Source organism: Ammospiza caudacuta, chromosome 28 (genome assembly GCF_027887145.1).
Source record: "Ammospiza caudacuta isolate bAmmCau1 chromosome 28, bAmmCau1.pri, whole genome shotgun sequence".
Lineage (NCBI taxonomy): Eukaryota > Metazoa > Chordata > Aves > Passeriformes > Passerellidae > Ammospiza > Ammospiza caudacuta.
In genome coordinates this window covers 1,389,647-1,405,870 of record NC_080620.1, presented here as the reverse complement: position 1 = coordinate 1,405,870, position 16,224 = coordinate 1,389,647, and the positions used below count along the sequence as shown (strand labels likewise).

Here is a 16,224-nt window from a genome sequence, read left to right as displayed (position 1 = left end):
CTTCGTGCTGCGCTGGCAAGGGACAGCTGGGGCGGCAGATGCCCACGGTGCTCCCTCCCGCCCGTGGCCGCGGGAGGGGGGGAACAGACGCCGGCAAGCCCCCTGTGTGCCCCTACACCCCCGATCAGGGTTGGCACTGCCAGTTGGGGCGGGGGACGGTCCCCTGTCACACTGGTCCCTGCACTGGAGTCTCGGCCAGTCCTGGGGAAGGGCTTGGAAACTGCTGCCTCAGCCCTGCGTGGTGGTGGTGCAGGGGCTGCTTTTGGGGGAGCATCGGAGGGGCCGTGCTGGGGGCACATCGGACGTGGGGGGGACGCTGGCTGTGCTGTGGGGCTCTGCCACGGGGCTGGAATTGCTGGGGCAGCAAGATAGTGGCAGCATATTTCCCTGTCCCTTTTCCTTTCCCTTTCTTTCCACCTTAATTTCTTCCTTCCTTTCTCCCTCCCTCCCTTCCTTTCTCTCCTTTCCTTCTCCCATCCGTCTGTCCTCTCTCCCACCCCCTCCCTGCAGCTGCGCCCCCAGGTACCCCCAGCCCAGGGCGCGGGGGCTGGATGCCAGCACCCCGCAGGGGAGAGTCCCGGAGAAAGGGGGGCTCAGCCTTCCCTTTGTCTGTCCCGCTCTCCCCATCCCTTTCCCCGCTGCCATCTGTCCCCGCTCGCCTCCGCGGACGCCGGCAGCCCTGGATGGAGCCCAGGCCTGGCAGGGCTGAGCGAGGGGGCGGCCGCGCCGCCCTCCTGGGGGGGTTCCCCCCGGCCGCTGCCATCTCCCCGTGCCGGCCGGGGTCGGCCGAGGACAAACGCGCTCGCTCCCAGCGCCGCTCGCTCGCAGCCGCCGGCCAACGTGCTCGCGCCTCCCAGGCTCCCGCCCGGGCCAGCTGGCCGCGGCCGGCGTACGTGGCAGCGGGGCGCGTCCGTCCCCCCCGCCACCGCCCCGCCACCTCGGGGGATGCCTCCGGCCAGGACCTCCCCGGGGCTCCGCTCGGCGGGGGGAGGAGGCGCTGCCGCGCCCGCAGCGCTGGTGGCCGGGGCCCAGCGGAGCCGCCTCACCCCGCAGCGCCCCGGGCATGGCGGGGGCCGCGGCACGGAGCGGGAGGGGGTCCCGCGCCCCGGCGCGCCGGCCGGCCCGGCTCAGCCAGGATTTACCCGGCACACGCGGCGGTTCAGGGTATTATATAAAGGAGGTTACACAAGCAGGACTGTTCCGGGTTTATGTAAGGGCCACCCCAGCCTGGCGGCAGAGGGATGGACAGTGGGACGGGCAGCGGAACAGGCGGTGCCGCTCGGGCCTGGGGTCACTGCGAGACTGGGATGAGGAGTTCTGGGGGTCTGACAGGGCAGGGCCCCCAAATCACACCTTCCCCCAGCCTCGCTCACCCCAGCCCTTGCAGTGGGATCTGCCCCACGGCACATTGGCTCCCTCCGGTCTCCAGGGTTCTTCCACCCTGCTCACGCTGTTCACTCCAGGCCTTACTGTCGCCGTGGGCAGCCAGAGGAGTGCAGTGATACCTGAGGAGGTGCTGGGGCGCTGTGGCACGGAACGTGAGGCAGGGGGGCAGTTTACCCCCAGCCAGCACCAAGGGAAACTGAGGCACGGGGCAGAAGCCTGCAGACAGCAGTGTTCAACTCTCCCCCATCCCCTGCCCTCGGCTGGCAGAGCTGGGGAAAAGGGGGAAGGCTGCTGCCCTCGATGTGGGGCTGGGACTGCTCCCACCGGCGCCAGCAGCTCCCCCAGCCCCCGGCATCCTCCAGCTCTGCGCCTGCGCCCGCGCCGCTGCCGGTAACACCGTGCCCTGTTACCGTCAGCGCTCGGGCACCGAGCCAGGGCTCTCCCGCAGCTGCGCCAGCCCCGGGGGGCACCCGGCCTGCAGTGACACCCCCCGGGGCCGGCCCTGCTGCCCGGGGGTCGTTCCCACGCGCTGAGACCGCGGGCGGGTGTCGCTTGGGGCCCGGGGGCACCGTGCCAGCCAGCGGTGCCGGGGTGCGGGATCCGTAATTCAATGGGTGGCACCGGGCCAGGCTGCCAGCGCGGCCCGGAGCCCAGGCAGCCCAGGCGCCCCCCCGGGCACACACTTGGCTATTTTTAAAAGAGATTGAATCGACCTGTTTGGGCACTGAGCACTCTGCCTCGCCGGAGACGACCCCGGCACTGAACCCCCTCCCCGCTGAGCTCCCCACAGTTTGGCAGCAGGACCACCCCCACCTCCATCCCCCATCCCGGCCTCCCGAAGGGGGAGTGGAGGGCGCAGGATCAACGAAGCAGCGGGGGCATGGGGGAACTTTACAGGCTTCTTTCTCCTCTCTGGTGCAGTGGGGCCACTTGTTGGGCCCTGGGTTTGGAGTCTCCCCCAAACACCCCTTGTGGGGAGCGCGGCCCGTGAGCCCGGGGCTCCCTTCGCCATTTTAGCGCGCCAGCCGGCGCAGGCGGCCGTCACATGGCGGTGAGAACAGCGCTTGGCCCGGCCGCCCCGCGCCGAGGAGGCAGCCAGAAATCTGCTGGCGAGCTCGCCCGCCCAGCCACGGGGAGCGCCGGGGGTGCCGAGCCCCGGCCCCCGCCTCGCATCCACCGCCTCCATCAGCCCGGACTGAGGGGGCAGCGAGGGGCCGGCCCTGCTCCCGGAGCTCCGAGCTCGGGACAGTCCCGGCTGCTGCTCGGGGGAGCCGAGTGCTCGGTTTGGGGACAGCTCCCCAGGGTCCCTCAGCAGCAGGGGTCGGTGAGGGGCACTGGCAGTGCCGGGTCAGGGCGGTGCTGTGGGGTGGTGTGGGGGTCCAGGGCCGTGGGGCCCACCTGGGGAACCCAGGGCCTGTGATGCCGTCCCGAGTGCCCTGGGAGAACAGAGACCAGGCTGGGCTGGTTTGGTGTGGGCAAAGCTCCGTGTGGGCACCTCAGCACGAGTGGTGGGGGTCCCTGGGTGTTGCGTGGGCCCCTCAGAGGCACCAGGTGAGGGCACGGCCTGGGGAGGCACCCAGAGGCCGAGCACCCCGGGCCGGGCAGGTGGGGCCATTGGGAGGCATCGGGGTCCCCGGGAGCCCTGAGGCCACGCTGGGGGCTGTGGGGAGCCGGGCCGGCCTCAGGCTGTGACCGCCAGCCTCCGTCCCGCGCCTTGGCCGGGCTCCACGCTAACCACTTCCAGAGCTGCCGCCAGATTTGTTGTTTTTAGAGGCGAGGAGGGGCCGTGTCCGGCCACGCGGTGCCCGTGGATGCGCGGGGGGGTCCCCAGCCACTCCCCCGTCCCCGCTGGTTTGTGCCCCGCTCGCTCCCACCACCCACACCCCGATACTTGGGCGTGCAGCCGCTTCAAAATGGGGGAATAGGGCTAGAAAAAGAGAAATGGAGGGAAGGGAAGGAAAGAACCCTGCGCCCGTCTCCAGGGGGAGTTTCTGCTCCCTAAAATGGCTGCCTGGAGGGAGCCTGGGGTGCGGGCACGGGGGGGGGGCTGGTGGCGGTGAGCGGCATCAGGGCAGGATGCCATGGCGCTGCCAGCGTGGTGCCAGGCTGGCACGGGATGGCTGGAGGGGATGGCGGCACCTGGGCAGGGAGACAAAATGGCTGATTTGGCAGCGGCCTTGAGCAGTCCCGGGGGTGTGGGCACAACGGGGTGTCAGGCTGGGAGGTGGCGCAGTCCCACCGCCCCCATGGATAACCTGCCTGGTGGGCAGCACACAGGGGTGTCAGGGTGGAGGCTGGCATGGGGCCCACATTGATAACTTGCCTAGCCAGTCTGGGAGCCCCATGTGAGTGCTAGGGACTTGAGGGGAGAAAAAGGAGGAGAAAAGCAGGGAGAAAGGGAAAAATCCCAAGGCGGGCACATGTGCTGGCAGTTGCAGCTGCGTGGTTTTGTTGGTGTTTTTGGATTGTCTCAGCCCTTTCCTGACATCTGCCAAGGCTGCCAGAGAGAAATGCTGGAGGCCAAGGGGTGGGAGGAGGAGGAGGAGAATGGAGAAACCGGGAGAAGAAAGAGTATGGGGGAGAAATGCATGGCAAAAGTCATGGAGGGGCTTTGGGAGCAGCCAGGTGACGAAGGATGCTCCTGACTGCAGGATCTGGGCTGTGCCATGCTGTGCCAGGGCTGCTGAGCTCAGCGTCTGAGCCAGGATATTTTTAGCAAAGAGGGAGCAGGGCTGGACAGGGCTCCAGGGGTCAGAGCAGGTGCTGTCCCAAGCCCTGCTGCCCTGCAGGAGCTGGGCAGAGGCAGAACAAGGTGCCACAGGTTGTGCCATGCTGCGGTGACACTGCCTGGTGGGGCAGCACTGGGTCACGGCTGTGGCTGGAGAGAGGAGAGGAGGCAAGAGCAGGGCCAGGGGAGCATCACCCATCCTTGCCCTGGGGTTCCCCTCCTGCGGGGGGCACTGCCCAGACCCTGCATGTGGGACTGTCCCTGCTCCTGTCATTGGCAGGGAGGGCAAGAGGGGCTGGTTGGTGGCTGTTCCTCAGTGGCTGGGGACATGCCAGCTTGGTGATGGCCCTGCTGTGTGGTGAGAGCTGCTGGGCAGCCTGTGCCTCAGTTTCCCCCAGCAGGGCAACGGGAGGGCAGTCAGCTGGTGGCACCCCTGGCTCACACCAGCCTGGAGGCTGTCACTGGCACAGGGGGCTCACCTTGGGCTTTGCCTCTTGCAGATGCAGAGCAGAGCAGCAGCCCCCGGACAGGCATTGGCTCGGACCAGGAGGACAGCAAACCCATCACGCTGGGTGAGTGCAGAGGGCAGCGCTTGGGAAAAGGACGAGGGACACCCCAGACTGTCCCCAGGGTCCCTGCCATGGCGGGGGGGGGGGGACACACACAATGACATATGGCCAAGCTGCCAGCCACTGCCTGGCCCCTGGAGTGAGCTGGGCATAGCCTTAGCCTTGTCCTACACCCAGCAGAGTCCCACAGAGGCCACAGCCCTTGGGGACAGCAGCTGCCATGGAGCGCCCATGGTGAGGGTGAAGCCTCAAGCCCTGCCAGCTCTCTTAGCCACAGGGAAAGAAACTGAGGCACCGAGCAGGTCCAGGGCATCTTCAGCAGACAGAACCAATTGGGGTGGTCTCTTGCTGGAGCAGGGAGTGGAGTGGAAGCTGAGGAGGGGGACAGATGGGATTTGGGATGCCCTCAAGCATCGCTACAAGGCCATGCAGGGTGGCAGGGGTGGTCCTGTTGCCCCCTCAGCACCCCCTCCTCTCTCTCACACAGATTCAACAGACTTCCAGGAAAGCTTCGTCACCTCGGGGGTGTTCAGTGTCACCGAGCTCATCCAGGTGTCCCGAAGTGAGTGTGACTGTGATGCCACAGCCCAGCCCTTGGCTGCCTGGGCACAGCAGTGTCCCAACAGCCCCCCCACCCTGCAATGGGCTGGGGCTCCCCTCCCCACCGAGCCCCAGTGACCCCCCTCCCTCTCTCCCTGCAGCACCTGTGGTGACGGGCACAGGGCCAAACTTCTCCCTGGGGGAGCTGCAGGGCCACCTGGCCTATGACCTGAACCCCTCCAGCACCGGCATGAGGAGGACACTGCCCAGCACCTCCTCCAGCGGGTAGGTGCCACCGGGGCTGTGCCACCACAGGGTGGTGCCAGGGCCAGCCCCAGCACGGCCATGGGGAAGGCAAGGGGCAGCCAGGTCCTGCCATGGGCTGGCACTGACCCATGACAAGCTGGGAGAGCTGGGAGTGTTCAGCCTGGAGAAAACTCCAGGGAGAGCTTAGAGCTTTTTCCAGTGCTTAAAGAGGCTCCAAGAGAGCTGGAGAGGAAGCTTGGACAAGGGATGGAGTGCCAGGACAAGGGGGAATGGCTTCCCACTGCCAGAGGGCAGGGCTAGATGGGTTCACTTCCCTGGGAGGGTAGGGAGGCCTTGGCAGCTGTGGCTGCCCCTGGATCCCTGGCAGTGTCCCAGGTCAGATTGGACAGGGCTTGGAGCAGCCTGGGATAGTGGAAGGTGTCCCTGCTCATGGCAGGGGTGGAATGGGATGAGCTTTAAGGTTCTTTCCAACCCAAACCACTCCATGACTCTGTGACCCTTCCCTGTCCCCAGGAGCAAACGGCACAAGTCGGGGTCCATGGAGGATGACATTGACACCAGCCCTGGGGGCGAGTACTACACCTCCTCCAACTCCCCCACCAGCAGCAGCCGCAACTGGACAGAAGACATGGAAGGGGGTAGGTGCCAGCTCCTTACCAGTGCCCTTCCCGTGCCCTGGGGCCCCCATCCTGCTCCCAGCATTCTGCAAACCACTGCCAGAACCCCGTGTGACCATCTGGGCCCTGTCTGTGCCCCAGTGTCCCTATGGGCCTTAAGGTCAGGACACACCAGCCATGGGGGCTGCAGTGCCGCCCTCAAATCCCCCAGAACATTCCTGCTGCTTTTCCATGGGGTCTGTGGGGTTGCTGTCAAGCCCCCCTGATTTAGGCACAGGCTTTCCATAGGTGCCCAGGTGTGTATGTGGCCCCCCAGTTTGGGCAGGGCTCTGTGGGGACTGTGGTGTTACTACAGGGATCCCTCCTTTAACACGGGTTCTCTCTGTAGGGCCAACCCAGCCTCCAGCCCCATGGCTGGTCTGGCAACCCCACACCAGCCTCTCCCAGCCCCAAGTCAGCTCCCCCAGCCCCACATCACTGTGGACAGCTTTCTGGCTTGGCGGTTTTTTTCCCTTTCCTGTCTAGACAAGCCCCAATTAGCTGTTCATTAAGAAAGGGGGGGCTGGGCTAATTAAAGTGATGCTGCAGGGCTGGCACAGCAGCTCCCACACCCCGAGGTGCAGGCAAAGAAGCTGCTCCTCTTCCTCCTCCCTTGGCTCTTCTCCTGCCTCCCCCAGCAGCGGGGTGGGCTCCACAGCAGCCCCCCAGCCCTGCCAGAGCCTGGGGGTGCCTGGCTGGAGGGCTGGAGGCACCAATCCTGTTGGAAGGAGGTTTAGGGGATGCAGGTCCAGCCCCCAAACTATGTCCTATGTGTGCAGGGACTGTACCCCATCCTGCCCCGTGGGGCTGGTGCAGGGGGGTTCCTGGGGAAAGTGCAGCCCCCTCCCCAAAATGGTGCATGGAGGCAGGAGGGAGCTGTGCCAGGGCATCTGTGGCCTGACCCGGGCAGGGGTGAGGGTGGCTGGCAGGGGGGGCTCAGCCCTGTCGGCGGGGAGGGGGCTTGGCAATCCTGTACGGGATGTTCTGGGAAATCCTCCTAACGCCCGACTGAGAAAGGGCTAAACCCATTACCAGGCCCGGGCCAAATGGCCAGAGCTAAAGCCACGGAGGCAGGGGATTAACGTGCTGCCAACCCCCCTGCTCAGCTCTGTGCCCTGGGGTGGCCTCAGGGACCTGGGCAGCCACTGCTGCCAGGGGGCTCTGGGGTGGTCACCCCCTTGCTGGCACCTCTCTGCCTCCCCTGGAGCTCCTGTAGCCCCCAGCCCCATGTGCCAGGGGAGGTGGGTGCCATGTGGGGGCTGCAGGGTCATGCATGAGGGCACCTACTTCTGCCACCAGGGTGGGACACACACACACAGAGCTGTGTGCACGCACATACACACACCTGCAGGAGCACACACCTGAGTACACACACAGGTACGGAGCTGTGCTGTACATACACACATGCACACTCATTCATGCACACAGGTGTGCCCCCAGAGGTGTGCCCACCCTCCTGCCAGCACACACACACGCTCACACCACCACCCTCCCCATGCCCACCCTGACCCTGGCATGCCCCCTGCCCCCAGAATGAGCTCCCCCAACACTGCACTGAGATGGCAGCAGCCATGGGATTTGGGGATTTAGGGTCCTGATGTTGCACCTGCTTTCCCCAGGCATTTCCCCCACTGTGAAGAAGACAGAGATGGACAAGTCCCCCTTCAACAGCCCATCACCCCAGGACTCCTCGCCCCGGCTGAGCAGCTTCACGCAGCACCACCGTCCCGTCATCGCTGTGCACAGTGGTGAGCGTCCTGCCAGGGACACCGAGGCACAGAGAGAGCGCTGAGGGGTCGGGGGGCTGGGGCAGCCACTAGCCAGTGACACAGCTGCGTGTCCCCTTTTGCTGTCGCCCGCAGGTATCGCCCGAAGCCCGCACCCATCGTCTGCGCTGCATTTCCCCACCACCTCCATCCTTCCCCAGACGGCCTCCACCTACTTCCCGCACACGGCCATCCGGTACCCGCCTCATCTCAACCCGCAGGACCCGCTCAAAGATCTCGTCTCGCTGGCCTGCGACCCGTCCAACCAGCAGCCCGGACCGGTAAGGACGCAGCCTTGTCCGTGGGCACCGGGGGCTGCTGCCAGCCGGGCTGCCCGACGAGAGTCCCCTGCACCGGCGCCGCCGCTGTCACCTCTGCCGCCGCACGGGGGGGTCGGGGTGTGCCGGTGGCACCGGCGGGTGTTCTGTGGGGCTGAGCTCCAGCCGTGCCGTGCGTTGGTTCGGGAGCGCTGCCGCGCCTGCTCCGTGTTGGCGCCTCGTGTGTGCGGCGATGGAGGTGCTGTGCCCCTGCCCAGCACGGGGCACCGCGGGTGTTGGGGTGCTCTGGGGCTGAGCCGTCAGCCGGTGTTGGGGTGTTGGGGGGAGCAAGGTGTGTGCCAGGGGTGTGTGACCATCTCCTGGAGTCACCGTCTGCCGGCGTGTCCTGGAGAGTGATGGGCTTGACGTGCCCCATCCACCTGCAGAGCCCATGGGTGACTTGTCAGCTCCTCCGGAGCTGTACCCATGTCCCCAGTGTCCCCACAGGGGTGGCAGAGCCACACTGTGCTGCTGTGGGCCTTCCCTTGCCACAGTGTCCTGCACTCCCATGCAGCCAGTGCACCCCACAGACATGGGACCCCACACACCCACACTGCCATCACCCCACAGCCCACGCTCCCATCACCAAACAGCCTCTGTAACCAGCACCGTGCACACACACAGCACCCAGTGAGTGCAGCACCCAAACCATCACCCCATACACCCAGACCCCCCAGCACACAACACACCCCTCACCCCAGCACCCCACACACCCCATGAAGGGCACCCTTCATACCCAAAGCCAGAGCCTGGGGGTGTTCCTGCTCCCATACTGTCCTGTGTCCCCCTTTGTCCTCCCAGATGCAGAGTTCTTGGGGAGCCCCACTTGCCTCTTTCCCCTCTCCAGCAGGGGCTGATGGCAGGGTAAGGGGCATGGCCACTGTTCCCCTGTGCAGTGGCTCCGTGCTGTGCTGTTGGACACCAGATCAGGAGCAGCCCACGGCCAGGTTGGGCACGGAGCACTGGTGCAGGAGCCTTTGGAGGCTCTGGGTGCCCCTACCCCTCCGAGGAGTGCTTCAGAGACCCCCCGTCACTGTAGAGAGGGGTCCCAGCTGCAGCGTGCGCCACTCTGGGCCATGACCCCACGGAGCATGGCCCCCACAGCCCCCAAACCCCTCCTGTCCCGCCGTCATTTCCTGCCTGCTGCCAGCGCCGACCGTTCAGGGCTGCTCTGAGACCCACCAAACTCATATGTGCAGTGAGGGACACCCCGTGCCTGTGCCGGGGCTGTCCCCGGGGCTCCCCGGCCGTGCTGCTGTGCGCGTGCATCCTAATGGCTTGTGCTGTTTGTTTTTTGTCTGTGTTGTCCCCAGTTAAATGGAAGTGGTCAAGTGAAAGTGCCCAGCCACTACCTGCCCACGCAGATGCTGGCGCCGCCACCTCCCCCCGGCATGCCCCGCTTGGCCGTCTCTCCTGACACCAAATCCACCACGACAACTTCCGAGGGAGGGACGACCTCGCCGACATCACCCAGTAAGCACCCGCGGCGCCCCCCTGCTCCCCGGCCCGGCTGGCCCCTCCTCTCACAGCCCCCCAGGGTGTCCCCCTGTCCCGGGCTGGGGGGATGTTGGCGGAGGTGGCCTCCCCGCAGCCGGGGAGAGGGCGGCAGCCGGCACGCCATGAGTTTGCTGGGTCTCAGGCAGGTCGGAGCGGACAGGGCTTGGGCCGGTGGCCGCCGTGGCCGCTGAGCCAAGGGGTTGTGTGCTGGTCCCGGGGACCAGCTCGAGCTCCTTGTCCCTCTGAGCATGAGTGGAGCCGTGGCAGGGCTCTCCAAAGCAGTGTCCTGCCCAGACCCTCGGTGTGGGCAGTGCTGTGGGGGAGGCCATGGTCTCTCCGTGTCTGTTTGTCCCACCGTGGTGGTGGCTGTGCTGCCGGGAGCGGGGAGCAGCTGGCACGCGGGTGGCACTGGGACTAGGGACAGTGTGCCTGGTGCGTGGTGTGGGCTGTTGGACTCTTGCTGCCAGGGGGGTCCTTGGCACTGGGGATTCTGCTCTGGCTGGGGATGTGAGGTGGCACCAGAGCAGGGACTGTGTGAGTGGTGCCAGAGCAGGGACTGTGTGTGGGTCCCCAGAGCTCTTTGCAGGTGGCACCTGGGGGTTTGTCAGCATGGTGACAAATTCCTTGGCCTCCCCTCCACCTCAGGGGCCATAAGTGCCTTGGCCAGGAGGGCTTTGGGTGCTGGGCCCAACAGCCAGAGGGGAGTTGGTGTCACTCCAGCCTGGCATGGGGGTGTGTGCTGCAGTGGTGGGACACTGTGCCGTCGCCACATTCTGTGAGGGGTTGTTCCTGTTCCCATCCTGCTGTACCCATGAGACATGGCACCCCATGTGGCTGCTGTGTCCCCACACAGTCAAGCCTTGCCTGATCGAGTCATTGTCCCTGGGTAATGGGCCATGGCTGATTGCCAGCAACTGGTCAGCAGGTGTGGAGATCCCATGGCACAGAGAAGCCAAAGCCTGGACAATCTGGAGGGAACAGCATGGGATGGCCTGGCTGATTATGGGGTCACAGCCTTGGGGAGGGGCAGAGGAGTGCAAGTTCTTGCAGGCTCAGGGCAGGACGCGTTAGGAGGACACTGGCTGTCCCCAAATCCCCCATTCCCCTTGGCAGCACTCTGCTTCCAGCAGGACTGAACCCAGAGGCTCAGCAGGGCTGGAGGTCCCACTGCTGGATCCCCAGCTGAGGGATGGAGGTGGCAGCAGGGTGACGTGGCCAAGTGGAACTGGACACTGCCATTGTTCTCCCCGTGGCAGCTCAGCTCTGGGAGCCGCAGCGCGGGCACAGCCAGGGCACCATCTGCGCCTGCACCCCGGGGCACCTCGCCCCTCCAGCCTCGGGGTGGCACCGTCCGAGCACAGCACCCCTGGGTGCAGCACCCTGGGCTCCATCCGCCTGCCAGCAGGTCACAGCCAGGGACGTTGCCTGGTCGCCAGCACCGGGTGCCAGGGAGCTCCGTCCCAGCAGTGCCAGGGAGAGGGCCGGGCCTGGCCCCTGGGGGGACAATGGCAGTGCCACCCACAGCCCCGTTAATGAGCTCTCGTTTGTTCCCCAGCCTACTCTGCACCAGGCACGCCCCCTGCGAACCGTTCCTTCGTGGGATTAGGACCAAGGGATCCTGGGAGTATCTATCAGGCACAGGTGAGAGCGGGGATGCTGCTGGGGGGACCCTCCTGCCCTCGCCCCGGGCACCCTCGCCATGGCATCACCGTGGGCATGGCCAGTGCTGGCATTGCCATTGTGGCTGTCGCTGACGTGACATTGCTGATGTGGGCGCCCCTGCCGTGGCATCACTGCCGTGGCATCGCTGCTGAGGGCATTGCCACCATGGCATCACTGCCATGGGCCTTGCCACCACAGCATCACCACCGTGGCATTGCTGCCATGTTTGTTGCTCCTGTTGGCATTGCTGCTGTGGGCACTACCGTGGGTATCGCCACTGTGGCATCACTGCTGTGGGACATTGCTGCTGTGGATGTGACCTCTGTGGCCATCGCTGCTGTGGCCTTGCCACCATGTCTGAGGCCATGAGGAGTGTCACCACAGCAGTGGCATCACCACCGTGGGCATTGCCACCACCGGCCTGGCCACTGCAGACATTGCTGTTGTGGACGTCCCCGCCACGGCATCACTGCCATGGGTGTTACTACTGTGGCAATGCCACTTTGGGCACCACTGCTGTGAACGTCACCACTGTGGGGTTATTTCCATGTGCAGTGCCACCATGGGCATCACCACCATGGCACTGCAGCTCTGGCACTGCCACTGCCAGCTTTGCTGCTGTGAGCATCACTGCCTTGGCATCACCGCTGCGGCCCCTGGGCATTGCTGCCGTGACATCCTCACTACGGGCACCCGGTGCCAGGGCTTTAGGCACTGCTGGTGGCTCAGGGCCACCACGAGTCATAGAGAAAGGTCACTGCCATACTCTGGCAGTGTCCTGCCTGGCACCACCTGGCACCACCCTGCCTAGGTGCCCAGGACATCCCCAAAGGGGCAGCACCAGGGCTGTGGGTCCCTCTCAGTGTGGGCACAGGCACTGCTCTCGCTCAGCTGTGCCCGTGGCTGTGCCAGCTGCAGCAGGAGTTGTGTGTGCCTTTCCAGGGGCTTTGCATTAGTCCTGGGTTCCAGAGCTGGCACTGGTGCTGCAGGCAGTGCCATGGTGCCAGCACAGGGGTGGCAGCTCCTGGCCTCACTTGTGGCACGAGTGGTCTGGCCTCAGCATTCCCTGCAGGGCAGCTGCAGTCCTGCCTGGCAGGTGACACAGGTGACAGGACAGAGGGATGGGGTGTGGACAGTGCCATGCTGGGGCACCCTGGGGTGCTGCCCTGCTTGGGGGGGGTACTCAGGGTGCTGTGCTGTGCCGGGTGGGCACTGGGGGCTGTCAGCAGTGACACAGGGTACCTGGGCGTGCTGTGCTGTGCCAGGCTGTGAGATTTGGGAACCATGAGCTGGGACACCTGAGGGTGCTGTGCCGTTCCAGAGGGAAAACATGGGGGACCCGGCTCTGATCACACCCCCCACCCTGCCTCAGTTTCCCCAGTCCTGCACATGGGGTGGGCTTGAGTCCCTAAAGAGGAGACCTGGGGCAGCACCAGAAGAGCCTTGGAGGAGCATGGGCCAGAGTGCCTGTCCAGAGATAGGGGTCAGAGCCCCTCGCAGCCCCGGGACCCCCAGGGTCCCTGTGAATGGGTGTCCCCAGTCATGCTCAGGGAGGCTCCCCAGGGCTCGAGGATGCTCTGCCTGGGGAAACTGAGGCACGGGGTAGGAGTTGGTGTCCCAGAGGGGCAGCTGAGACCTGCCGCGCTCTGGTCATGTGTGGCGGGGCCTGGAAGGGTTAAGGGAAGCAGCGGCCCCGAGCTGTCTCGTTTCCAACGGAAACCAGACATGAGGTAATCGGGAATGAACTTGAACTTGGGGCTGGGGGGGAAACAATGGGAGGGTGGCAGGGGGGCACCTCGCGGGGTCCCCAACCGTGCCACCCCCTACCTGGCCCCAGGTGGCCCTGGAAGAGCCTCCCTTTGCCGTGAAGGTGCAGAGGGACCCAGGGGAGCGCGGGTGCCGCGGTGCGGAGGACGGACAAACTCAGCGCAGGAGTGGGGACCGAGCCCCGTGCGCCGAGCGGGGACAGCGCGGGGACAGGACAGGGACAGCGCAGGGACAGGACAGGGACAGCGCAGGGACAGCGCAGGGACGGCATAGGGACAGCGCTGGGACAGGACAGGGACAGCGCGGGGACAGGACAGGGACAGCGCAGGGACGGCACAGGGGCGGCTGCCTCGGGCTCTGGGAGCGGCGGGAGGACGGGGCAGCCCCGGGGGCAGAGCACTAACGCCGGCCTCTCTCCTCTCCTCTCTCCGGCAGTCCTGGTACCTGGGATAATCGCCGCCGTGCCGCCCCTTCGCCTCCCTTCTCCTCTGCTTTAGGCACCCCCAGAGGAACATCCCCGTCCCCGAGCACCAGGCCCAGCCTTGCGGTGACGACGGAGAGCGCGGCCTCACGACGACGACGACGACGACGACAAGCAAAACCCACACCCGAAGGAAAGAGCAAGGGAAAGGAAGAAGGAAAAGGGTCAAACTGTTTTAAAATGGAAGAAAAAAAAAAAAAAAAAAAAAAACCCACAAACAAAAAAACAAACAAACCAACAACCCCTCCCAGGAGGACCTTTCCCCCCACCCCGGCGATGCGCCAGAAAACAAAGAAACAGGAAAAAAAGAAAAAAAAAAAAAAGAAAGAAAAAACACTATTCTTTACCCCGTGGGCCGGCGCCGCGCTGAGACCTGACACGAGCGGTGCCAGCGCTGCCTCCCGGCCCCGCCGGCCGCTCGCCGAATATGCAAACGGCTTTGACTCTCTCGTTCTTGCCTCTATGTGAGTAACAAAGATCAAAACCTCCCCCGCCGACCCCCCCGGGCCCAGACTGTCGGGGGTTCGTGGGGCTGGGCCAGGGAGCCCCTCCCGGGAACCCCTCCCGGGGAACCCTTCCCGCTGCCGCAGCCCCGCGGGGCAGAGCGGGCGCGCTCCCGGGCGGGCGGGTGGCGCTCGGTGCTGTGCGAGCGCCCCGGGGTCGGTGACATCGCGCTGCGGTGACACGGTGACATCGCGCTGCGGTGACGGTCGTGCGGTGGCACAGTGGATCGAGCGGGTGGCGCAGGAGGAGGGGGGTTGTGACCCCAGCGGGTGCATGGGCACGGCCGGGATGGTCGCGGCGGCGGTGGCACCTCGGTTCCCGCTCGGACACGGTGTCGGTGTCGGTGTCGGGACGCTCCCACCTCGCCCCACGCGTCACAGCGGCGGTGGCACCCCGGTTCCAGCGGGGACGCGGCACGGGGACTGTCGCAGCCCGGCGGCCACGGTCGCGCCGAGGCTCCGGTCACCATCTCTCTGGTCGCCTTCCTCCCCCAAGCCTGCACCGGCCCGGGCCCGTGTGTCCCCAGCCGTGTCCCCAGCCGTGTCCCCGTGTCCCCAGCCGTGTCCCCGCGCCCGGGGGTTACGGGGCAGGGGGCCGTGCGTCCGTGTGTTTGAGCTATGCATTCCTGTGGACAGGTACCGGGGGGGGGAGGCAGGGTGCGCTCGTGTTGCACATTTTGTAGGAAATGCACTTTTAAGAGGGAATCATCATAAAAAAAAAAAAAAAAAAGAAAAAAAAAAAGGAGGAAAAAGAAGAAGAGAACAGAAAACAAAATCACAAAAAATGGGGAAGAGGAAGAGGAGGAGGAGGTGGAGTCCCCGGCACCGACTTGCCGGGACGGCTGGTTTGGGGTTTTTGGGTTTGGTGGTTTTGGTTTTTTTTTGGGTTTGGCTTTTTTTTTTTTTTTTTTTTTTTTTTTTTCTTTTTCTTTTTGGATACAAAAGGATGGAGCAGAGAAGCCCGAGCGACGGCGAGGGCAGAGCCAGCCCCCCCCGGAGCCCCCCGGAGCCCCCCGGAGCCCCCCGGAGCCCCCGGCCCCGCGTCAAGTGCCTGAACTGCGGCGGGGAGGGGTCCCGGAGGAGCCGCCCCCGTCCCGTGCGGTGACAGCGGGGCCGGGAAGGGGACACAGGGACGTGGCAGTGCCTTAGAGCAGAGCGACCCCCGCGACGGCCCAGGCGAGGAGGAGGAAGAGGACGAAGGTGCCCGTTGTCCCAGCGAGATGAGGAGACTGATCCCCCAAGCATCTCCGGCCCCGGGGACACCCGAACGGTGCTGATGGAGAGAAGCCACCGCGGAGGTCCAGGAGCTCCAGGGGACATCACCGAGGCCACCATCGCCACCCGCCTGGCCCCCAGCGCCGCCCCGAGGAGCAGCGAGCGGCACCGCATCCCCATCCCAGCGACCCCCGCTTCCCCCCGCTTCCCACCCCCGGGATGGCACAACGAGACACCGGGGAAAGGGCTGACGCAGGAAATCCCGGGAGACAGAAAAATTATAAAAAAGGACAAGAAAAGGAGAAAACCCACCAAAAAAAAAAAAAAAAAAAAAAAAGGAAAAAAAAGGAAAAAAAAAAGAAAAAACAACAAAAAAAGCGCTTGGCGGAGAGGGAAACCTGTTTTTTTTTTAAAGATCTGAGAAAAGAAACACATAAAAAAAGACAAAAAGACAAAAAAAAAAAAAAAAAGACAAATAAACTGCATGGTGCTTTAACAGGATCTGGTGACCTGGCTCAACCCAGCCGCGGCTGGCTGATGCTGTGCATGGCAGACTCTTATTAACCGGCTCTACCTTCCCCTTCAGCAAAAGAGAAAAAAAAAAAAGAGGAAAAAAACAAACAAAAAAATCTGTATAAAAGAAAAAAACAGCCGTAAAAAAAAAAAAAAAACACACAAGAAAAAAAAAAATCCATGTTTTCCTAATTTGCACGAAATTTTATACCACATGATGTGCCTTGCCTTCGAAGCCTAAGTATTACTGGACCCGATATCAGTGCGAGGGAGTCGCTGCATGCCCGGGGCTCCCGGGGGGCCGGGGGGGCCGGGGGCCGATGCCCCCCCCTCGCCTCCTGCATGGCTTCTTCTCGG

General features: G+C 64.6%; 1 protein-coding gene across 4 annotated transcripts in view; it reads left to right on the top strand.

The window, feature by feature from the left end:
• NFIC (nuclear factor I C) overlaps positions 1–13,877 on the top strand; it is a 38,244-nt gene extending 24,367 nt beyond the window's left edge. For 2 of the 4 annotated variants that reach the window (XM_058821219.1, XM_058821218.1), the window contains exons 3-11: positions 4,615–4,686; positions 5,171–5,245; positions 5,385–5,508; positions 6,004–6,128; positions 7,766–7,894; positions 8,009–8,193; positions 9,543–9,702; positions 11,282–11,367; positions 13,591–13,877. In XM_058821219.1, coding sequence (XP_058677202.1) covers positions 4,615–4,686; positions 5,171–5,245; positions 5,385–5,508; positions 6,004–6,128; positions 7,766–7,894; positions 8,009–8,193; positions 9,543–9,702; positions 11,282–11,367; positions 13,591–13,608 — 974 coding nt within the window. In that variant the 3' untranslated portion in view covers positions 13,609–13,877. The remainder of the gene's footprint in view (positions 1–4,614; positions 4,687–5,170; positions 5,246–5,384; positions 5,509–6,003; positions 6,129–7,765; positions 7,895–8,008; positions 8,194–9,542; positions 9,703–11,281; positions 11,368–13,590) is intronic. The other 2 variants (XM_058821220.1, XM_058821221.1) reach the window with 2 other exon arrangements.
• The last annotated feature ends 2,347 nt before the right edge of the window (positions 13,878–16,224 follow it).